Here is a 24,379-nt window from a genome sequence, read left to right as displayed (position 1 = left end):
TTATAATCTGGCTTGAGCAGTCTTATCAGGGCCTGGGAAGCATTTTCAATAAAGGGTTCTGCAAGTAAGAGGAAAAAATTCATACAAGCACAACATGTACCAAAGAGTAGAATCTGTTTGAGGTTCTGAAGCTTCTAGCGTGAGAACTAGGGTTGCAGAAATGAATCTTAAGTGAATATGGAGCTGAGAACTTGGACTTCCTCCTGCAAACAGAGAGATGGGTCAGCAGTAAAATTTGCAAAATTGTGTGACTAGGAACAGGGTCTGGTCAGGGTAGATACACTGTGAACTTTTTCTGGGGAGCAACAAACATCTGTTCACCTCAGATAGGACAATGGCAGGTTAAAGAAATGATTCCACCTGCATTGGTTAATTTTAAATGTCAGTTTGCCACAACAAAGTTTACATGGTAGTAATTCAGTCATAATATAGAAAGTATGTTCCATACTATGTTCAAATATATTCTTGATAGCTCATGGTATATAAACATAAAGGCTTGTATTTTAATTTATTGTGTAGTACTTGGTAATGTTAGTGTATCAGTTGTAACATATCTTAACTCTTTTTTGTCTCTAGAAGTAAACTTCCTCAGAAGGACTTAGAAGCGTTGTTCCATGGCATGAGTGCTGATTTTACAAGTGAGAATTTTTCAGCTGCCTGGTATCTCATAGAGAATCACTCCACCACCAGGTTAGTGGACTTTGGACCCTGAACTCTGAGGGGCTTCAGGCAATGGGCTTGTGCAGTAACACTGCCTTAAGTTTGGCCTTGCAGATGGTAACACAGCTGTAGGTTTGTGAGTTCTTTGCCATGTGAGTTCCTAACAGTCACAGTTATCTGTTTCCTTGTTTGTAAAATGTCATTCTTAGAAGACTTTTATTCCTCACCCCACCATTTCATGTTTCATTATTTGTGCAACTCATTAACATTTTGTAGAGTCTTCGTAGGGGACCTAAATGGATATATGTGAATGTGATGTACTTCCTTATCAGTCACACAAAAATGCTAAGTTCTGTGTGAAATGTGAAACACAGAGCTCAGAAACCCAAGTTCATTTGTTGTGATGTGAAGATAAGGAGAGGGTCGCATCTCCAAGCTCATTTGTTTTTTGGCATTTCCCTCAACTGTAAAGAACTCACTGGGGATTTTTCTGCCAGATTGATTTAAAACAGCAGTGTTAATGAACCCATTTAGGTAAAGGAGTTGTTTGTCACTTAAGATTTATATTCTTTGTAAGTCATTCAAAGTATATATTGGTATAATTTTATTCACTTACAGAGGTGAAAACCATTATTAGAAAACACAAGGAAAAGTTGGTATTTTAATGCATAAATAAATTTGGTCTGGTAATGCTTTAAATCACATGCTAAGAGTCAGTCTATAATTGTAGAAGTTAGCTTTATTTGTAGACAGGCTTTTACTGTCATAGCTCAGAATCGATGTGTTTGCTGTAGAGTTACTATGGTACTTAAAATAATATTGAGATTTTTATTAACAGATTTTGTTGGCTCAAATGGAAATACAATTTCTAAATACAGATGCTGCCTTTTGTCCCTGTCAGCTTTTGATAGAAATAAAGGGGTGTGGTCTTATTTGCTGCTTTATTACAAACTTTAAGCTAGCATACACAATAGTGCGTTTCATCTCGCTGCTTCACACATGTATCTCATGTGCTTTGTCTCTTCTTATTTAAATTGTGAGTCACCCAGAGGCTTTGCATAATTTTGTCATTAAGGACAGAGGTCTGTGTATTGAGATTGACATGATCATTGTGCTCAGTGTTCCAGGATACTTGCACTTGCACTTGCAGGAGTGAGTGGAAAAATTAGCCTTTGAACTACTGACTGGGCAGGATGGGTCTCCTGTCAGTCAAAGATACTCAGAACCTTTGTCTGCGAAATCGTGTATATTATATCTCTGGACATACTTGGAATTAGTGAAGCTGTAATACTTGTTTTATATCTCTCGGGCATCACTGTGAATACAAGGCTAAAATCTAGATAAGAATTTGAGAGACTTTCGTTTTTATGTGGTTATTATGTTAATACTATGCTTCACAGAACCTTTAGCATTCCTATTCCTTTACACTTAATGGGTTATCTTGCAAGAAATCTCCGATGGTTGATTTCTTTTAATTCATTACAGTTTTGAGCAGCTCAAGATGGCAGTCACCAACCTCAAAAGGCAGGCCAACAAGAAGAGTGAGGGGAGTCTGGCCTATGTGAAGGGTGGCCTCAGTACCTTCTTTGAAGCTCAAGATGCTCTCTCAGGTAAGGTAACCCTGAGAACCATCTGCTGAGGCTTCCACTGTGGAAACCTGACACTGCTCCCTCGTGTTTATGGGGTGTGACATTCAGTCTGTATTTATAAAAGTAGAGGTTTAAAACGTTCCATAAATATTTGTTGCAGGCTAGGCTGGAATCTCTTTGAAGGCCTAGTACTGTAAATATTTGTCTCGAAAGCTCTGCTGCCCCATCTTACATGTGAAACAGGAGACTCCTGTTCCTCTCCATGATGCTCAGTCTTTGGGGTTGATAAGAAATTGAATCCCAATGGGCAAAGTTCTCGAATTCTTAAAATCCTTTTACAGACATCCCGTTTTACTCATTCTAAAAATGTTCCCCATTATGTGTTTCGTTGGGGAAGAATTGATGAAATGTGTTTTTTTTTTTTTTTTAGCTGTTATCCCAAAGGCCCCCAACATACACAATCAACTGCCTACTCTCTGACATCATCATTACAAGAAAGGAAAATTATGTTATCAGAGTTTTAGATACTACAATGAAAGACACTGAGTTGGTTTCTATAGTGAAAATATAATATGTACTTTTATGTTATTAGTGTATATAAATATGCATGAGTAAAATTTACCATAATTGCTTTTGAAAATGAAAGTCCTTATAACTAAGTGCGTATATGCTATTAATAATCCATTTGTGTGTGTGTGTGTATGTGTGTGTATGTGTGTGTGTACCATAGCACCTGTGTGGAGGTCAGAGAACAACTGTGGAAGTCAATTCTTTTTCCATAGTGCTTGGAGATGAAACTCAGGTTGTGAGGCTTGGTGGCAAGCCTTACCACTGAACTATCTTACCCATCCCCAGCTATCCACCTTTCTTAGTTGTATATTAAAAGACTGTATCTTCTTCAGAAAGACGGACTTTTAATAGTAAACATGTATTAAGAACTCTTTTTTTTAAATAAATCAGATAATTATATCCCTCTCTTCTCTAAGTGTGTATCTCATATTGCGCCTTCCTTGTAAGTGGAAGTTAGGACTTTGGTTGTGTGAAATATGCATGCTGGAAGGAAGTAGAACAAGAAGAGTCCCTGGTGTCCTGTGATTACTGATGTGTCATTGCTATCTTTCTGCATTACCAGTAGTTACTCTTATGGCAACAAGAGAGACCTGAGCTTGTGTGAATAGTTTTGTGCTGTAACGTAAATGCAGTATTTACCAGACATTACTCTAGAAGTATGTTGGGAGCTTCAGATTTAGCAAAGATCATACTGACTGTTAGTGGCTTAATGACTTTATAGCAATATAAAATGGTTATCATAGTCATTTTAAAGATATTAGCAACAGGCCATAAATTTGGCCGTTTTTTATAGAAAGAGAAAGCATATTGTTGAAACGCAGAAATAATTAACCAGAGTTACTTATAGGTGGAGGTTGTCATATTAACATTGTGATGTATTTTCTTTGCTAATATTAAGAATATGTTACAATGAGATCATACCATATGTAGAGTTATATGTACTAGATACCTTTTGTTTTTCATTAAATTATTTTGCTTGTTTATATTCATTGTGCAAAGTGATTTTTTTTGTAGTTTTTTTTTCAAATAGCTCATGTACTTTGTTTATATTTCCTTCCAACTCAATTCCTCTTGTTCTTATCTCAGGTAGTTCTCCTTCCATCCATTTCTGTCTCTAGAGAGAGAGACAGACATCTGGATCTGCTAAATTTACTTAGTAAAATCTCCAGTTTGCCTTTTCCTGTAAAGACACAGCTTTGTTCTTACTGTGGCTGAATAAAACTCTATTGTTTATCTATATCTATGTCTGCCTGTCTATCTGTATCTATCATCTATCTAATCTGTCACATTTTTCTTACCTGTGCATCTGTTGGTGGACACCTATGGTGATTTGCTAACTTGGCAGTTGTGAGTAACACTGCAGTAAACATGGATTTGCAGGTCATCTCTGTGGTATGCTGACTTAGATTTCTTTGGATGTATTCCCAGGAATGGTATTTATCTAGATTGTATGATAACTCCATTTTTAATCTTTTGGGGAATCTTCATAATGGCTGCAATTGGTTTACATTGCCAGCAGTGTCTAAAGGTTCTTTTCCTTACCAAACCCTTGCATCCTTGACAGTACTGTTTTTTGTTTGTCTTTCTTAGTGAGGGGTGAGGTGGAATCTCAGTGTAGTTTCCATTTGACTTTCTCCAAGGACTAAAGATGTGATCATTTAATCCTGTGTCTGCTGGGCCTCAATACTTCATCTTTTGAGAAGTGCCCTTTGATTTCCTTTTTCCGTTTATCAGAATTATACAGGGTTTGATATTTATTTTTTTAGTTCTTTACATATTCTAGATATCAGTCCCCTGTCAGATCAATAGTCAGCAAAGATTTTCTCCATATCACTGTCTTTCCTTCCCTCCCTCCCTCCCTCCCTCCCTCCCTCCCTCCCTCCCTCCCTCCCTCCCTCCCTCCCTTCCTCCCCCTCTCTCCTCCCCTCTCTCCTCCCCTCTCTCCTCCCCTCTCTCCTCCCCTCTCTCCTCCCCTCTCTCCTCCCCTCCCTCCTCCCCTTACTCCTCCCTCCTCCCTCCCTCACTCCTCCCTTCTCTCTCCCTCCCTCCCTCTCCCACCCTTCCTTCGTTCTTTCCTCCCTTTATTTATTTTTACTGTGCCAAAGATTGTAATTTTATATAATCCATTTGTCAAATCCTGATTTTATTTTCTGAACAGTTTTAGTCTTTTACAGAAAATCCTCTTCAATTCTATATTTTGAAGGGGTTTTCTCTGTTTCCTTTGAGCAATTTCACAATTTAAAGGCTTACAGTAATGTCTGATTCTTTTTGTGCATGTGTTTGATTGATTGTTTTTGTTTGTTTGTTTAAAATCAAGTGAGAGATGGGGATATAGTTTCATTCTGTGGATATCCAACATGTGGACATAATTTTCCCAGAACCATTTGTTGAAGAGGCTGTTTTTTCTCCAGTATATGTTTTTGACACCTTTGTCAAAAATTAGGTAGCTACAGCTACGTGGGATTGTTTTGGAGTTCTCTATTCTATTCCATTAGTTTGTGTGTTTTTGTGATAATACAATGCTGATTTTCTTATTGTGTCTTTACAACTTCAGTAATATATGATACCCGATATTGTTCTTTTTGCTCAGGGTTGCTTTGGCTACTCAAGAGTGTTTGTGCTTCCCCATGAAACTCAGGATGACAGTAGGACTGGTAATGACAAAAAATGTATGGGGGGGGGTTCTATGGGACCCTGCTGAACAACACCTCGAAAAGTAGACCACACCTGGCACTTTTTATTTGATAGTCTATGGCTTCTCCCCATTCTACTATAGGATAACACTCCACAGTGTTACCTGTACATGTGTACATGCATGCATGTGTGTGAATACACACATATGTATATGTGTAGAAGTATATATTTTATGAAGATTCTGCAATAATAGGAGGTTTCCATATTGCCTTTTCAGGGAGCCTTCTATTAGTTATCTCTTCCCATGCTCCCTCTTATTCCCTGCCCCCTTATTCCTACCCCATTTAACTTTCCTGTTTCATTATCCTCTTTTCTCTTTCATACTACCTGTGCTCTACCTCTCTTCCTATGAAATCTCACCTTCCCAGTATGGGCTCGTCACATTTCCTGCCTGCTATGGGTATTCTACAAGTTATGCACACATGTGAAGATTCAAAACAAGCATCTACATGTGCAAGAGACCAGGCAGCATTTATCTTTCTGGGTCTGGGCTACCTCATTCAGAATGATTATTTCTAGCTCTATCCATTTACCCATGAATTTCATTTTTCTTTATAGCTAGATAATATTCCAATGTGCCTGTGTACCACATTTTCAATGTCCATCCATCAATTGAAGGATATCTAGGTTGTTTCTGTTTTCTAGCTGTCATGAAGAGCAGTAATGAATATGGATTAACCAGGTGTTTATATAGTAGGGTGTAGAGTCCTTTGGGTATATGCTCAAGAAGCATGTAGCCAGATCATAAGGTCAAACTTTTTGTAGCTTTTTGAGGAACTTTCACACTGATTTCTGTAGTGAAATCAGATTGCACTCCCACCAACAATGAATAATGTTAAAAAATATTTCTTAACCTTCTCTCTTCTTTTGAGAACTCTTTTTAGTTCCCTGGCTCAATTTTTTATGAATTAATTTTTTAATTTAAATTAGAAGCAAGCTTGCTTCACATGTCAATCCTAGCTCCCTCTACCTCCCCTCCACCCCCACCACCCACCAAACTTCCCAACCCCCCACCTAATCCCCACTCCACTCCCCAGGGAGGATGAGGCCCTTCATGGGGGATCTCCAAAGTCTGTCATATCATCCAGAGCAGGGCCTAAGCCCTCCCCCATGTGTCCAGGATGAGAGAGCATCCCTCCATGTGGAATGGGCTCCCAAAGTCCATTTGTATGACAGGGATGAATACTGATCTACTACCAGAGGCTCCATAGATTGTCTAGGCTTCCTCACTGACACCCACATTCGGGGGTCTGGATAAGTCCCATACTGGGCTCTCAGCCATCAGTCTGGGATCCCTGAGCTTTCCCTTGTTACAAATCTCAAGTAGCATGTTTTTTTCCCTTTATGCCTTTTTTTTTTATAAATCTTCTTCTTAAGACCATTTGTATTTATAACTGTAATACTATTAGATCAAATAATACAATTAACAAGAATTCATTTTCAGCTCACCTCTTAAACTGAAATGGTTCCTTCTCATTTCTTACTCTTTTAATATTTCATGTCATTGAAGAAACAATACCATTTACCTTGTATGGTATTCCACTCTGGGAATTTCACTGATTTCTACCCCATGGTGTCATTTAACATCATTGTGTTTCTGGATTCAATTTTAGTATCTTGGTCTGAGATCATGTCATTCTTGTTAGACCAGAAGTCTTAGTGTGTGGCAGGGCTGGTAATGATGATCGTTAGGCTTCATCACACACACACACACACACACACACACACACACACACACACACACACACACACACAGTTTCTGTTGTGTACATTTTATTTTAGTTTGGCAAATATATAATTTCTTAGAAAAAATTTAGTATTGCATTATAATACAGGCCTTGCCATGATCTGTTTAGTTTTTCTGTATATATTATTTTGCTTTTTCCCTTTTATTGAAAATATTTTTTCTCATAAAATATATTCTGATTGCAGTTTACTCTCCGTCTACTCCTTCCCACTTCTCATCCTCTCTGAATCTTTTCCCCTTCTGTCTCTCATTAGGAAAGAACAGGCTTCTAAGAGATAAAACCAAACATGACAAAATAAAATACAATAAGATAAAACAAAATCCATCAAGTCAAGGCTGAACAAGGCAACCCAACAGAATTAAATAAGTCCCAGGAACAGACACTTGAATCAGAGACTCACTCATTTATACACTCAGCAACCCCACAAAAATACTAATTTGAAAACTATAATAAATACATAGAAGACCTAGTGCAGACCTGTGTCAGCTCTGTGTTTATTGTTTCAGTCTCTGTGAGTAATGAACTTTATAGTTGATTCAGAGGGCCTTGTTCTCTTGGTGTCCTCCATCCCTTCTGGCTCTTACACTCTTTCTGCCTCCTCTTTCTTGGGGTTATCTGAGCCTGGAGTAGAGAATGAGGGGGATTTGATGGAGATATCCCATTTAGAGCTGTGCATTGCAAGGCTATCTCTGCATAATGTGTGGCTGTGGGTTTCTGCATCTGTTCCCATCAGTTGCAGGAGGAAGAATTTCTGATGATGACTGGTTAAAGCACTGATCTATGAGCATGGCAAAATATCATTAGGAGTCATTTTATTGCTATATTCTTTTAGCAGAACAGTAATATTTGATCTTACTATTGTTCCCTGGTCTATCTAGTTTCAGATCCTTTATTACTCAACCAATGTCTTGTATGGGTTCCATCTCCTGGAGTGGACCTTAACTCAAATCAGACATTAATATAAATCTCTACCTATGCCATTTGAAAGGATGGTTTGTTACATAACAAATTATGTAAACTCTGTAGTAAACAAGATTCATCATGTCTCAACTTGTCTTAGGGCTGTTCCCATTGACAAGGGATCAACTTACAGTCATTTGTCCTGTAGTCTTTCTTGGCTTCCTCCCCAGTGTCTGTAGCCAAGATATTCAGGAGGTCTCTCATGGCTTAATCTGATCTCTATTAATCTGGAAGGAATCATAACTTTTTGTTTCCCTTGGAAACAATAGTATAACCTCTTCCTCAACACAAGGCATTTTTGAACTTCCATTTTGAAGTTAAGACATTTGTACATTAGCATTTAAAAAATTGAAAGTTAACATGATACCATATAGGATCCAGACTCCCTGTATATTTTCTATCCTTACGTGGCTTATTTTTTCATTACTTTATTCTCTCTTTAAATATTTCACTATTTTTAAACTGTTTATCTTTTCTATGTCTATACTCGATTATTTTTCTTAAGGCTATGTACATTGTTAAGCACACTGTAACCTGTTTAGAGTTTTATTTTTTCTGTCTGAACCTGCTTTACTGCATGTCTGCAACCTTTTCTGTCTGCATGAACAAAACCTTAAACCTGCCACATGTCTTAGCTCATGGTAGCTCAAGCATGTCGGCAGCTGTTGGGAGATGTGTCTCTACCTTAGCCAGCAGGAGACACATGAGAGTAGGAAGTCCAGTTTGACTCCATTTTTGTGTGCTTAGGACCTTTTTTTTTTTTTTTAAAGCTTTCTCAGGTCTTATGGGGATATGCGTTACTGGATGTTGGGCGACATTTGTGGGTGGATTCTTCTATCCCTCCTGCCAGCTCCCAAATCACAACATGGAGACTTATTATTAATTACGAGAGCTCAGCCAATAGCTTAGGTTTGTTTCTAACCAGCTCTTTTAACTTAAATTAACCCTGTTCTATGAATTTACTTTGTCTTGTGGCTTTATTACCTTTACTCTGTACTGCCCATAATGCTTTCCTGCTTCCTCAGTCCCTGGCTGGTGACTCTCCATTTCTCCACCTTTCTTCCTAGTGTCCTCTCTGCCTAGAAAATCATGCCTACCTATTGGCCGCTCAGCTTTTTATTAAACTAGTCTGAGTGATGTGACAGATCTTCACAATGTACAAAAGAATTATTCCCCAGCAAGAGTACCTTTCTGTAGCAAAGATGTTAGCACATAACAGTGAAGACTCCTTCTAGGTTCCAGCTTGACTTGTCCATGTTCAGTGAGTTGTGTATGTGTTGCCTTCAGCAATTGTGTCTACTTTTCAGTGTGTGGAGAGCAGCCCATTATCTTGGCAACACCCTGGGTTGTTTGGAGATTTCCATGAGATCCCTTTGGCCAACATCTCAATTGATTGTAATCCAGTCCTAGTACTATAAGCCTCGTTTGGTGACAAGAGATGGCCAGTTGGGGAACCATCTCTCCCATTTCCTAGTTTCCATACTGTCCCTCAAATGTCCCATAATTCCAGCTGTCTCTCCCCACATTCTCTCCTTCAACCCTGTCTTCCCTACTCACCTGACCCTCCCATACCCATCCCTCTCAGTCCACCTATAAAATCTATTCTATTTGCTCTTTCAAGGGAGATGATCCATGTGTCCTCCCAATCCCCTTCCTGTATACCTAACATCTCCTGGTCTATGGATTATAGGTTATCATTTATTTAATGTTTAATATCCATATATAAATGAATACATAACTGTTTTTTGTTTGATTTTCAAGACAGGGTCTCTCTGTGGCTTTGGAGACTGTCCTACTACTAGCTCTTAGACCAGGTTGGTCTCGAACTCACAGAGATCTGCCTACCTCTGCCTCCTGAGTGCTGGGATTAAAGGCGTGGGCCACCAACGCCCTGCTATACATACCATATTTTATCTTTTTACATTGATTCTTTTATTGGTATCTTTTTTTATTGGCCTTCTCTTAAAATTTGTAATATTTGCTCTTAGACCTAGTAGTTTGTAGTCAATTTTGTTTTTAAAGTGTGTTTCTGACTAATTTTACTGTCAACAGTGAAATTTTTTAGTATATGCCAATTTTATGCAACTGTGTAAAAATAAGAACAAGGAAGGGCCTGGGAATATATCACCTATTAGATAATTTTCCTATATCCTTAGGTTCTGGGTTTGATAGTACCTGCCACCCCATTCTACCCCCATGAAAAAGAAGGAAGACAGAGTGGTGTTGGGGGAAGAAGTTAGTTCCTTTAGTATGACTTATTTATTACCAATGCTCAGATTAATGACATCACTTAAATCCACATTGTCTGTAAGAAACTGGGAGATAAATCTCTCTTTTTGATTTAACTTTTTTGTTTATATAATTGATATAAATTTATTTTACAAATTTGGTGTCTGTTTTCTTGATGCTAATATTATAATTATAGTAATTACAAAGATAAGGATAGTCTTTGGGTGACCTTCTGGCTTGACTTCTTGCTAGGGTATTTCACAGAACTTACCCGAAACTTTTGTGATTCTTCTAATCACCATGGAAAGTGCAGTATTTAGCCATGGGAGAGGGCTGTGTTGGATGGAATATGGGAAACGTCTGTGGGTGGAGCTTTCATTTCTGTCTCCAGAAGATTCAGGATTAGCATTGGCTTCTGGTATCAGTGAATGACAACAACAGAGGACTGCAAGCTGAGGAATGTACCTCAGCCTTGTACTTAGGCTTTATTATTGATGTGGTCAGTGACCTTTATGTCTGACCTTAGGCCACAGCTCCTTGACAGGTCAAGCTGATAACAAGTTATCATAAATCACACCATTAGACTATGTGATATGACCTTTAGCACCCAGGTTAAGAAGGAAGGGAGGGAGGGAGAGAGGAAGAGAAGAGAGAAAAGAGGGACATTTTTTAAAAATGTTTATTCCTTTATTATTTTTGATGCTTAGTGGAGTTTTTTTTCAGTTTAGTTTAGAAACAATCATATTTTATATATCAATGCCAGTTCTCTCTCCCTCCATTCTCTCATTGCCCCCACCAACCCCTCCTTCACAGAACATTCAAAGAGCTTAGAGATTACTTCCTCTAGTCTGTAAAGGATAGGTCTTAATTTGGAACGATTTCTTCACTGTATAAGAATATGTTAATATTTTATATTCTTCCTTTTATAAATGTATTTTCTTGTTTATTATCCATACTATTAACTTAAAAATAGACTGGAGAGATGGTACAGTGGTTAAGAGCACTTGTTCTTACAGAGGTTCCAGATTCAATTCCCATCAGCCCTATGTTGGCTCATAACCTTATCCATAACTCTAGTTCCAAGGGATCCAATGTCTTCTTCTGGCCTACAGTGTAGGGTATGCATGTGATGCACAGCCACACATACACACAAAAAAGTAAGATAAAATAAAAATAATTTGTTCTGGGAATCAAACCAAAGGCCTTATACATGCCAAGCAAGTGCTCTTCTGCTTCATCTGTATCCTAGCCCTATCCATGTATTACAAGCAATGTAATAGGTTTAAAACACTACTCTGAGAGCCTTTGCCTCTTAATAAAAGAATTCAAGTCATTTATATTTAACATAACTAAAATTTTAATCTTGCCTTATTTCATTATTGCTTTTTGTTCTTTTTTTAAAATAATAATTTTTTTTAAATTTTATTTTCCAGTTTAAATTCAGATAAGAAACAAGGTTGCTTCACATGCCAGTTCCAGGTCCCTCTCCCATTCCCTCCCTTCCTCCTGTGCCCCCCCCTCCCCGTTATCCCCTCATTTCCCCAGGGAGGGTGAGGCCCTCCATTGGGGTGTCCATAGTCTGTCATTTCATATGAGGCAGGGCTTAGATCCTTCCCCAAGATTTCAGGGTGAGAGTGCACCTCACATTGTTCGATGGGAGTCCAAAGTCCTTGTGTATACTTGGGATGGGTACTGATCTGCTGCCCAAGGCTCAATAGATTCCCTAGGCCTCTTCACTGACACCCAGATTCAGGGGGTCTTGATCAATAATTATTTTTTTATTTAGGTTAGAAACAATTTTGTTTCACATGTCAATCCCAGCTCCCCCTCCCCCATCCCTCCCGCCCTCCCCACCAGGTTCCCCAGTCCCTCATCCAATCTCCACTCCAATTCCCAGGGAGGTTGAGGCCCTCCATGGTGGACCTCCAGTGACTGTCATTTCATCCAGGGCAGGGCCTAGGCCCTCCCCCCAAGAGTCCCGTCTGAGAGAGCCTCCCATATTGTGGCATCGGTACTCAAGTCTATTTGTACGCCAGACATAAATACTACTGAAGGCCCCATAGATTACCTAGGCCTCCTCACTGACACCCACATTCAGGAGGTCTGGGTCAGTCCCATGCTTTCCACACAGCCATCAATCTGTTCAGGTCAACTGTTTCTGTGGGTTAGACCAGCCCACTCTTAACTCCTTTCTTTGCCCATCAGTTCTCTCTTTCTGACACTGGATTCCAGGAGTTCAGTTCAGTGTTTGTCTGTGGGTATCTGCCTCTGCTTTCATCAGTCGCTGATGAAGGTTCTGTTTCCTAGACTCTCTGGCAGTGGGATTGTATGCTGGCACTCCCCTGATTCATTTCTAAAATCCATATATGAGTGAGTACATACCATGTTTCTCTTTTTGTGACTGGGTTACCTCACTCAGGATAGTTTCTTCTAGTGCCATCCATTTGCCTGCAAATTTCAGGATTCCATTGTTTTTTTCTTCTGAATAGTACTCCGTTGTGTAAATGTACCACATTTTCTCTATCCACTCTTCAGTTGAGGGACATCTAGGTTGCTTCCAGGTTCTGGCTATTACAAATAATGTTGCTATGAAAATAGTGGAACAGACATCCTTGTTGTATGAATGTGCATGTTTTGGGTATATGCCTAAGAGTGGAATTGCTGGGTCTTGTGGTAGACTGATTCACATTTTCCTAAGGAATCTCCATACTGATTTCCAAAGTGGCTATACAAGTCAGCATTCCCACCAGCAGTAGAGTAGTGTTCCCCTTTCTCCACATCCTCTCCAGCATAAACTGTTGTTGGAATTTTTGATTTTAACCATTCTGACAGGAGTGAGATGGTGTCTCAGAGTTGATTTGATTTGCATTTCCCGGATGGCTAGGGATGTTGAGCACTTTCTTAAGTGTCTCTCAGCCATTTTAGTCTCCTCTACTGAGAATTCTCTATTTACTCCTGTACCCCAGTTTTTGCTTGGTGTTTTGGAGACTTGCTTCTTGAGTTCTTTGTAAATTTTGGAGATCAGCCCTCTGTCAGATGTGGGGTTAATGAATATCTTTTCCCACTCCTCAAGATGTCATCCATGGTTGTCATTGTTTTTCTTTCACTGTATGGACGTTTGAGAGCCAGCCTAAGTCTGTTTCTCAGTTAATCCCAACCAGATTTGCAGTCTGAATCTTTATTCTTTGACTTTTTTGTATTTATGAGGTTTATTGCCCCTGTGTGTGCCTACCACTATTTTAGTCAGAACTTGACAAGCATTGTGTCTGGTGCCCTCTTCTTTTCATTAGCCTGTAAAAGCATTGCTAGCACCAGGCGTCTCTTTCCCTGACTTCTACTTTGCTGTTTTCTCCCACTCTTTGGAAGTCTCCATGCACCTGAGGGTCTCAGGCTGCTATTCAGGCTAGCCCCACTGAGCCTCAAGCTTGAGAGATGTTTCTGCTGCATACATTAATGTGGGAGGCCCTTCTGAGCTCCTTGGTTCTTTCGGAACAACTCTTCTTTTCCATCACCATTTCCCTGAATGCCCTTGGAGCTCATGCATTTAGATCTGTGTAGTCACTTGTTTTTGGTGGCAAACCAAAACTGTGAGTGTTTTGTGTCTCTTAAGAACTTTTGTGTCTCTTAAGAACTATGGCCAAATTGAATGAATACTCTTTGCAGTACACAAAGAGACCAAAGCAGGTGTCATACACCAGCAGCTCAGTACATTGCTTCTGTGTTGTAGCAACTCCGGGAAGCCTGAAGCAGAACCAAGTTTTGGCATTTTCTATTGTTTGTGTGTTGATGTACAAAGGTGGCGTAGGCAGCATGCTATTAAGTGAGTCATTCTTACCTATTGTCTTTATGTGGCATCTGGAATTGTTTTATTATTTGTATTTGTAATATAATTAGGGAAGAAAAGGATCACAGGTTACTTAGTTAATTTAAATGTAATTTATGGTTTAATCACCGTGTGTTAGCTTTCTTTTATTGTAGTGAAATATTTGTGATAATTGACAAAAAAAGGTTCATTTTGGCTCTTAACTTCTGGGGCTTTGTTCCAAGTTGCCTAGGATTGGGAATGGGTGTTGCTTTGGTCCTATAATGAGACATCATATCATCGTGGGGTTGTATGGCAGAGCACAACAGAAAGCAGAGAGAATCCAGAGGCAGGGACCAAGGCACCATTATTCCCTTAAAGGGTGTGCCCAAATGACTCAGCACATCCTAGTACCATCATGTGTAACCAAACCTTTCACATGTGGGTTCCTGAGGACATTCAAACCTAAACTGTAACAGTGACAGAAGTTTTCTGTGATAGTTAATAGAAACTGAATGTATAAAAAGCTTTTTAATGAATTTGAATTAGCAGTATACCATTGGTCACCCCTTCCATCTCTTTTTTATTAAGTATAACCTTCATAGTCTGGGACATTAACATGACGAGGCTACAGCCTACCTTTATAGGCCTGGAACTAACTGTGGCTGTGCTTTTAAGGTGGCTGTAAGGAAAAAAAAATGATGATGATGATGACTTCAGGATAAGAGGCTCTGTGGTTTAACTGTCTCTGCTCTGGCTTTAATGTTCTATTTAATCCAAGGCTAGCTAGCCATAAGTACAATGGCATGTGTGTGTGTGTGTGTGTGTGTGTATGCTCTCTTTCTCTCTCTCTCTCTCCTTACCTAGCAATGCATTCTTATCGCTACCAGCATTCTTATCGATACTGAAACAAACACATACACACCCCCATTCTTAGTGATTCACTTAACAATGGCATCTATGTAAGTGTATGTTCAGGCATTTTGAATTTTTTTATTTAATTTGCAATTTCATATTTTACTCAGTGTGTGTTTTACTCAAGTTAAATGAAATGATGATACAGTTCTAGTGAAATAATAGACACTTTCCTAGGACCTCAATTTTACTCTGACTGGTGCTTTTATAATACCTTTTTGTTTCCTAAATTTAAGCTTATGATGTTCAACTGCTGCACATATTTAAGTTTTTAATATATTAGAAACAATAACAAACCTGTGATCATGTACCCAGTTGCTTATTGAGTTATTCTATTTAAAAATGTTTTCAGAGAAAATAAAAGGGCAGTGAACCAGACACTGGGTTATTTGGTTTAATTTTCTGGAAAATAGGATTGCCTTTATCAGATCCCTGTGTCTCTCAGTCCTCATGCTTGGCTGACAGCTTGACAGTGCCTCTGCTGTGGTAGAGATGGGCTGGAGGCAGTTGCTTTGTCAGCAGAAAGGGCTGCCAACTGAGCTCAGGGAACCAGGTCACCCCATCTTGACCTGCTGATCGCTGATGGCTTATGTCAGCATCAGAAAATGTGGCTGCATGTTTTCCTTTAATGTTAATTTAGACTTAAGAGAATAACACTGACATGTAAAATGTACTACCTTCACACTCGGGACAGGCCACGCGTGGTCCTGCACAGTGAGCGACACATGTGTTGGTTCTGCTTTCGCAACCACGCTTGCCAGAGCATTGCAGCAGCATTAAACACAGTGTGGGCAGATCTCCCCTGGATCAGTCTCCTAGTTGAGCTTTTAATGCTTAGAGGTTGGAACAGTCTCTTCCATTTACCCTTACAAGTTGAATGTAAGTTTTAGCTTTGATGTGCAGGAACATTCTGGATCACTTCTAACATATAATTTAAGTTTGTGACAGTAAAGAAATCACTTTTTCTTTACTCCAAATCAGCTAAGACAATTAAAATATGTAGTGACTATTCCTCCCTCATATATTTGTTTTTCTTTTTATGAATGTGTTTATTCAATTTCAATACAGGAGCAGTCTGTTTGTTTTAGAATTTCAAACAAAACTGAGGTAGCATTACAGGAAAATATAGTATTAAGGGCAAAATTAGGATTAAAAACTAATTATAAGGAGCAGAAAAATAAATGTTCTCTGGAGTTGAGAACATATTCATAAGCATTTGAACCCTGAATTTAACTCTTAAGTTTTTAAAGACCAGTGGGTCAAATTGAGTTATATAAGTCTCATAAAAGAAATAAACACATCCACATTTGTATGGAGCAGGCTTGTTTAATTGATTGTGTAGTCTAAATCTGGCACCTGTGCCTAGGTTATCAAGCACACTCTGGGACAGACTCACCGTTTGAATGTTAGTGAGTACCTAATAGTTAAGAGTGATGTTTATTTCACTATGTTAATTCTGAAAGATCAGAATGAATCTTGGATTCGGGTTTTCATTTGAGCAAATTGTGTGGAAAAGTAGAAATATTGAGGGGTAACCTTTTCATTACAAGTGAATACAATTCCCCAAGGCACAGTAAGTTTACTGCTCTCCTTTTACAGACATGAAAACAGAAGCCTAGGTAGTGCGAGTTACTGATCTGTGCCATGCAGGCAACATGGGATGAGGTTTTAAGGCTTGGAACTAGGCTGCTTCAGTTCACATTGCAGGTTTGGCTTTGTGACCTTCTCCAGCATGTTTCATGTGTGGAGTCACAGCTTTCTCATCCTTCAAATAAAAATACTGGGATGTGCATCAGTGTCAGTGGGTGACACATGCATCTCAGAACTATAGCGCTTAGTGCATGGTCACAGTATAACTCGTGCGTACTCTTCTGGCTTCAGCTTTCCAATCTAAAATTATAGTCCCTTATCAAAAGAAGCATGATAGCTGTTTGACCCCCCTCCCCTTCACTAGGTAACAGCTTTAAGCATATATTACTAAGTGGTCCATTGATAGTTGTTGTGAAATGTTTCCTTGGAACTTCCAGGAAATTATTGTGACTATAAGAGGAGTAAATATATTCCTCATGTTATAGTCCTGGCTCAAAGTTAAAATTTTGAGGTTGGTAAAATCCAAATATAGTGCTTCTGTTTTACAAAGTAAAGCTGAGGAAGAAGGCTTTTTCCTGTGGCTACATTCGAAGACTGTGCTGAATACTCGAAGTGCCTGAAATCACACTTTCTCTTTTCATTTCATTTTTTCACCCTGTCTTGAAGCCCAGATGAGTGTGTGTTATGTACCAATTTAATAATGTTAAGCTGTGAACGACGTAAATGGTGTCATCTGTGGTTTTTTCCATTCCAGAATATTGCATATGTCTATTCTTCTTGAATGGTAAAAGTAATAGAATAATTTATAAAAATGGCATCAAAATGTTATTTTTATGAAATATCTTTCTGTCCATTAAAGTGGCTCACATTTTAACTAGGTTTGTTTGGTTTTTTCCTAGCTATTCATCAAAAACTAGAAGCAGATGGTACAGAAAAAGTAGAAGGGTCCATGACACAGAAATTGGAGAATGTCCTCAACAGTAAGTTTGCTTTATTACCCAAGGCTATTAATGGCCTTTATAACAAAGTATAGTGCAGTTCCGAAGGATTTCCCAGGGCAAAGTCATGAGTTGTGTTTTAGCATTCACTTCTAAATACGGACTTAAGGAACCTGAAGGGCAGTGGAAGGAGTGAAATGAATCTGTTTGCATTTTACTGTAATCTGGAGTTATACTTCTCAAGAATTGTCATTTGCTACCCTGAAGCAGACAGCACTGAGACAGCAGCCAGGGTTACCACTGAGCAGATACCTGAGTCTCCATCATTAGATGGGCCAGTGCACAGTGCAGAGCTTCAGCTCCTGTACAGCAGCTGCACAAGCATTGTTTGTTTATCTACACATTGCATTTCCCCACAGGATATACCCTGGAATATTTTGTAAAAGTTGTAGACCCAACAGACCCCACATTTGGTGTTTCCTCCACTTTCCCTTTTCTAACGTTCCAAGTTGCTTACTTTTATAACTTAGAAGAAACTCACCAGACGAATTAGTTTTTATTGTAGCATAAGTGTTTTTAATGTAAGTTATGTTTCACACTATAGTCAATGTGCAATATAAAGCAATGATGTTCATAAGAATCTCCTTGGATATATGATTTCCTTGTGAAGAAAGGATTAAAAAAAAAACAGGCAACCTCACATAGATTTTTAGGGATTTTATAAATACAGGATTATGATAAAAAGCTAATTTTGTATTTATAGCTTGGTTTAGTCTCATGAATAGAATATTCTGGGCCCTTATGTTACCATCTCTTCATAGAGCTAGTGATGTCAGCAAGAAAGAATTTTGTATAAAGAATTTTAACTTTGTTGTAGGCTTTCCTTGGTGTTGGAATTTGAATACTTGGACATTTCATCCTAAATTTGTGGATTTAACAGGCATTATTATTATTATTATTATTATTATTATTATTATTGCTTACCTTGAGGTTTGCTGTGCTTTTCCTTCTGAGAACCGTGACACAAACTTTGTTAAAATGGATATATTCTGAATTTTACCCAAACAAATATTTACCATTTCTGTATTATTGCTGCTAGATATGTTCAAGGTTTGGAAGGATATTTTCTCTCAAAGGTATTATTCGCACCATTGGAGTTGTCATCATGTCAAATTAGTGAGATTATTTGAGTAATTTTTAAAAGGTGATATAGCACAGTCTCTGACATAGTTCCTAATGATGACTAAAATCACTTTGCTGTGTTTCAACTTGTATATCTGTTTCTGTGATGCCTCATAAGGCCTTTCTATACTGTGCTGTGTCTCTTTGGGTAGAAAGAATGCTTGTCATCGATTTAAATCCTGAGCTATAGTCCTTGGCTCTATAAGCATTTATTGAGCACTCATTAGTATATATCACAGGATAATAAAGATAGAACCTGTGCTTTGTGTCTAACTATGTGTAACTGCTCAGAAAATATGGACATGCAAACAGGTTATTGAGTCATACTCTCTTAGTATCTTCAGCAATACATGTTTTGCTGGTCATAATCTAGGGGTATATCTGGAACTCACACTAGAATGTAAGGAATCTAGGGGAGGAGTGTCTTGGTGTTATAACACTTGCCCGGCACAAAGTGAGGCTCTGGGTGCCATTCCCAGCATAGTGCCCATTTTCCACTGGCCTCAGAGTGGAGAATATGAAAATCATCAAATGTGCCTTAGAAGAGAAGTAGGGTGCAGCCAGTTAGATAAGCAGGTTGTCAGTGAAATAGGTGGATACAGCTGTGTCTCTGATAGGTCTTCAGCAGCATGAAAGGAGGCAGTGGCAGTAGAAAGGGCATAGATAGATTGTAGCCAGTGAATCGAGAGTGATATAGATGCCTGCTGTGCCCATTCAAGTTCTCCTTAGTATAGAGTTAGTCTTGAAGATGGTGAGCTCTAAAGGAGTTCAGTGAGCAAGCTATGTGATGAAGTGTTGAGGAGAATAGACTAGATGGTACCACTGTTGGTTCAATAGGAGATCAGATAAAGGGCAGCAGTCGTAGTGAGCTCAACAGATGAACTGGACCAGGATCCCATGGCAGGGCAGAAATAAAGACGACAGTATTGGATCATTGGTTGTATATGTGCAATAAAAAAGGAAAAGTAGTTTGTGAGACATTTACATTTCTAGCCTCAAATGAAGAAAAAGGGAGCTGACTCCAGGTTTAAGACACAAGGAGAAAGTAAAGGAGAAAATTCTTTACAGTTTATGTGCAACCTGAAAATGGGATTCCTGAGAGTTGATCACTGAGTATCTTCTTGACTTTACTACTTCCTTATGTTAAATAAAGCAAATGAGCTTTCAATGCTTTTGGAGTAGAGAATACATCGTCAATACAGTCTTACCCAGAACTGGACCCAGCATGCTATCAAACTGACCTGCCAGACAAGATATATGCACTAGTGCATTAGTAACATGACTATTGTGAGAGTAACCAGTCTCTTGTGATTTTTAGGCTTGTGCCTGGTACTGTAAAGTTGGTCTGGAACCTATTCTTGTTTTTATTATAGTTCTCTTGTCAAGCTGCCTTCTAAATGTGTGTGTGTGTGTGTGTGTGTGTGTGTGTGAGAGAGAGAGAGAGAGAGACAGAGAGAGAGAGAGAGAGAGAGAGAGAGAGAGATTGATTGATTACTCATATAGATTTGTTTTGCTCCCAACATTGTTCAGAGAAGCTTCTTTTTGCAGTGGGTTGTTGTTAACACAGAGACACAGAGACTCATAACTGGCCCAGGTGTTGATAATATGTGAATGAATGTGAGAACTCAGCTCTTAATGGTTCATCTGAATCACTCCCTCTACCTTGTGGAAGAGGAAGTGAAAAGAATGTAAGAACCAGAGGCTGAGGAAGAGTGCTGTGAAATGTTATCATGTACTCATAGTAGCTGTGGTTGTCTGCACAGGGCTTGCACAAGATGAAGCCAATCACAACTCCAGCATGGACTGGGGAGGGGCTCATTAGGTTCCACCCTTAACTGAGGTGATATTGGCACATAGTCAGATAGTAGTTGAAACGAGACTGAGTTATTTAATTCAAGCAGCATGTATAAATGAAAATGACCAGACTGGAGGCTTAGAACAGTAGTAAGGAATCAGTAATTATCAGTAAGAATTAAGTCTGTGAGAAAGAAACTGAGTTCTATTAATTAATTGGCCAGTAAATATTTAGTAAATTGCACACAGAAAGAAAAAAGACGAACCAGCCCTAATTTTAGCCTTTGCCAAACTTGTATTGAAACAAATTGGTTCATGAGAGCTTCCAGCTTCGGCTGTCATTCCTGGTGACACCTTGTGTGTGTGTGTGTGCGTGCGTGTGTGTGTGATGTGGATCTGTCAGGCCCCAGGGTGGGGCATGTCTGTGTTAGTAATAGTGCACACTGTCTCAGACATTCTCTTCTAGCAGTCAGTTACGGAGAGCAGCTAGCTAGTCATCCTGGCGCCTGTTGAAACATGCACTCAAAGTAGGCTTGGTCTTTGGGTGGGTGGGGGTGCTGCCTTTGCTAAATGTCAGTGTGCATTTTTGAGGTACTTTAATTCTCCAGCAGCCTTCATGTTTTCTCTTGTGCTCTAACATAGCTTGTCTTTTCTGGGAACAAACTGTGTGATGGCTGGGAATGCCTGTGTTGTCCAGCCCCTGTCTTCCCATGAGGCACAACACCACACACACACACACACACACACACACACACACACACACACACACACACGTACACACCCCACTTCTGTGATTGCACATCTCAAGTTGTCAGGACAAAGAAGGGACCAGTGTGGTCACATTGAAATAGAAAGCAGCATAATGTCTACTTTAAATAAGCATGCCTGAAATTATAAGACACTATTAGAATGAGAAAACTAGATTTTCTAGGTGGCTGTAAGGAGCAGGTATGAGTGTAATGGACCAGTGTGTAGTATGACAGCAACTTCTTCCCTGGGGCATGATTTAGAGCTCCGTGAGTCCAGCCACGGTGCTGACCACTGTGGTGTGCATAGCAGCTTTGCTGTCAGTTAGTTTCTGGGGCCCATGTGTAACTGTGAGACAGTGACAGTCATTGTCCAAATCAACTGCAGGGATGCCATTCTTTGATGAGGTTGTTTCAGACCCACATAAGGGTCCGTTAGCGTCTGAGGGCAAAGGTATGGCCATTCAACCCAGATACAGTTGTTCTGTGGTCACTCGTGGTTTGAGGATGGAGCAAGATGTGTGTGGATTAGCACACAAGCAGGATTTCTGTCAGAGGATTTTTGGACACCTCGCTGATGTCTCTGTCAGCATCATTAGTCCCACATGTGAGGAGCCCCACTGTCCTGCACTGTGCTTTTTTTCTCCTGGAAAAGAAAGATACTTTGAGCACTTTGTGACTGCTTTGTAGATTTTGGTTTCATTAATCTCTCATATGTTTTATCATTTACTATCTCTCCCAGCATCAGAATATGAACTATATTTTTATTGTGACTACAGTAAAATCACAGCAGAATCATAATTTTTTGACAGAAATTGGTCTATATAGTTTTCAACCTTGTATAAACTCAAATTCTCAGTTCACAAATTTTGGCATAAATTGAATTTTTTTCATAGTTTATAATTTCTTCCTACAAAAACTATCTCTAGAAAATATATTTGTTTAATAGTATGTTTTCTACCTGTTCTTGTTTTCATGTATTTGGGTTTAAAATTATTAGCTTGAAATTTCTTGTTACTTTAATGAGAATAATTCATTTTTGAACTCAGACTGGTTGCTGTGTTCTTTTGTTGCATGGAAAAAGGAATTTGCTGGTCTAAGAGCAAAACTTCACATATAAATAAGTAGCCCTTTAAAAAGATTCCATTCCCTGTGCTTATTCAGTCACAAAGCTTAAACTCAAGAAGTTTCTATTTTTAAAATGATAAGTAAATGCTTTAAGATATTTTTTCTTGAAGAAAGTTTTAAAATTCTAGTCAGATTTCAAATACTCACTCAAGCCTTTATTTCATGTCTTGGTGGTTAGAAGGAAATGTATTTCTCATCCCACAATAGAGGTTTGGTATCCACATTAAATAGCATGTAGGAAAAACAGCTCTCTTGACCAAACGAAGTTTTTATATCAGACCTTTAAAATTTCAACAGAATTTAAACATTATTTAGATAAAACAATCATGTTACAAAGGCGACTTTTAACAGGATCAGGCCACCCACAGTGTGGCTATGGTGTGCAAGCCACCCAGTGAGACGAGGTGAGTTTTTCATCTTTGCTTAAAGTATAGTCACTAGACCAGATAATGTAGAAACTTTACAAGCAGGTCACACAGCTGAAAGCAGTTTATCCTCTCTGTTTTCCTCGTAGCTAATTAAAAATAATTCACATGTTGCAAAATTTAAACTATTTTTGCACATAGCAAAATTTGCCTTAGAAAAATAGCATTCATTAAAGTGATCCTTACAATTCGTACTTTTTAAAGGAAAGAATCTTATGAAATATTCTGTTTGTACCTGATTTTATAAAATTCTGCTGATTTAAGAAACAGTAATGATACTGTGTTTTGGTTTTGTCATTTAGGTTTATATAATTATCTATCCCTGCAACATAGAGGGATAATTCTGTCAAAAAGTAGGGTTAGCTATAATGTCTTTAAAATTTTTTTCTGAAAACAGTTTCCCATATCTCATTTACTACCTGATGATAGTTTGATTCACAATTAATTGAACTTAACTGGCGTGTGTGTGTGTCTGTGTGTGTGTGTGTGTGTGTGTTCCCTATTGTCCAAAATAATGAAATAGCATAAGCACCCACAATTGTTAAAAATTTTAGAATTGTAACTAAAATAAGTATAGGTTTATTGGGGAAAATTACTTGGGCTTAGTAAATATTGTTACTTTTAAGCAGATACCATTCTTAACATATAAAAGGACTTAGGCAAATTTTTTGTAGCAAAACATGACAGATCTGTATATAGGTATCATTTTAAAAATGTCTACTGAATTTCAGTGTAAAGATACAGTAGCAATTTGTATTTACTGTTCAAATTCAGTCACTGTCACCTATGTCCTTTTTTGTGTGTTGGAAACAGGAGCAAGTAATACCGCTGACACATTATTTCAAGAAGTGTTAGGTCGAAAAGACAAGGCAGATTCCACCAGGAATGCACTCAACGTGCTTCAGAGATTTAAATTTCTCTTCAACCTTCCTCTCAATATTAAACGGAATATTCAAAAGGTATAGTATATGTGTATATACAGTTATAGATGCTGCCAATCTTAAACTATTTTATATTAACCAATGTGCTTACTGTTCTTTCCTGATGATCTCATAGTGTGTTTCTTATTTTCAGGGGGATTATGATGTGGTTATTAATGATTATGAAAAAGCCAAGTCGCTCTTTGGGAAAACAGAGGTGCAAGTTTTCAAGAAATGTAAGCCTATGAAGGGATATTGGAGGGGCTGGTGGGAGGGCGTGGGAGGAGGGGAGGCAAAGGGAGAGGACCTGGAATTGACATGTGAAGCAACCTCGTTTCTAATTTAAATTTAAAAATAAAAATAAAGAATGTTAGAGACAACAGCTTTGAAATGTAGAGAAGTTGAGATATATTTTTTTTCAAAATTACATAATACAGAGGGGGGTTAAATATATAAGAACATGGATGTATTTTAAAAAGAAATGTCAAT

General features: G+C 38.6%; 1 protein-coding gene across 2 annotated transcripts in view; it reads left to right on the top strand.

Moving 5' to 3' along the window:
- Exoc2 (exocyst complex component 2) overlaps window positions 1–24,379 on the top strand; it is a 173,890-nt gene that overhangs the window by 52,175 nt on the left and 97,336 nt on the right. For both annotated transcript variants that reach the window (XM_040755775.1, XM_005066420.4), the window contains exons 5-9: window positions 577–690; window positions 2,146–2,270; window positions 17,657–17,737; window positions 23,784–23,929; window positions 24,045–24,126. In XM_040755775.1, the coding sequence (XP_040611709.1) occupies window positions 577–690; window positions 2,146–2,270; window positions 17,657–17,737; window positions 23,784–23,929; window positions 24,045–24,126 (548 nt within the window). The remainder of the gene's footprint in view (window positions 1–576; window positions 691–2,145; window positions 2,271–17,656; window positions 17,738–23,783; window positions 23,930–24,044; window positions 24,127–24,379) is intronic.

The sequence above is a fragment of the Mesocricetus auratus genome, unplaced genomic scaffold, assembly GCF_017639785.1.
Source record: "Mesocricetus auratus isolate SY011 unplaced genomic scaffold, BCM_Maur_2.0 Super-Scaffold_100013, whole genome shotgun sequence".
NCBI lineage: Eukaryota > Metazoa > Chordata > Mammalia > Rodentia > Cricetidae > Mesocricetus > Mesocricetus auratus.
Note: the sequence above shows the minus strand (reverse complement) of the source record. Positions and strands in the feature narration are given on the sequence as shown.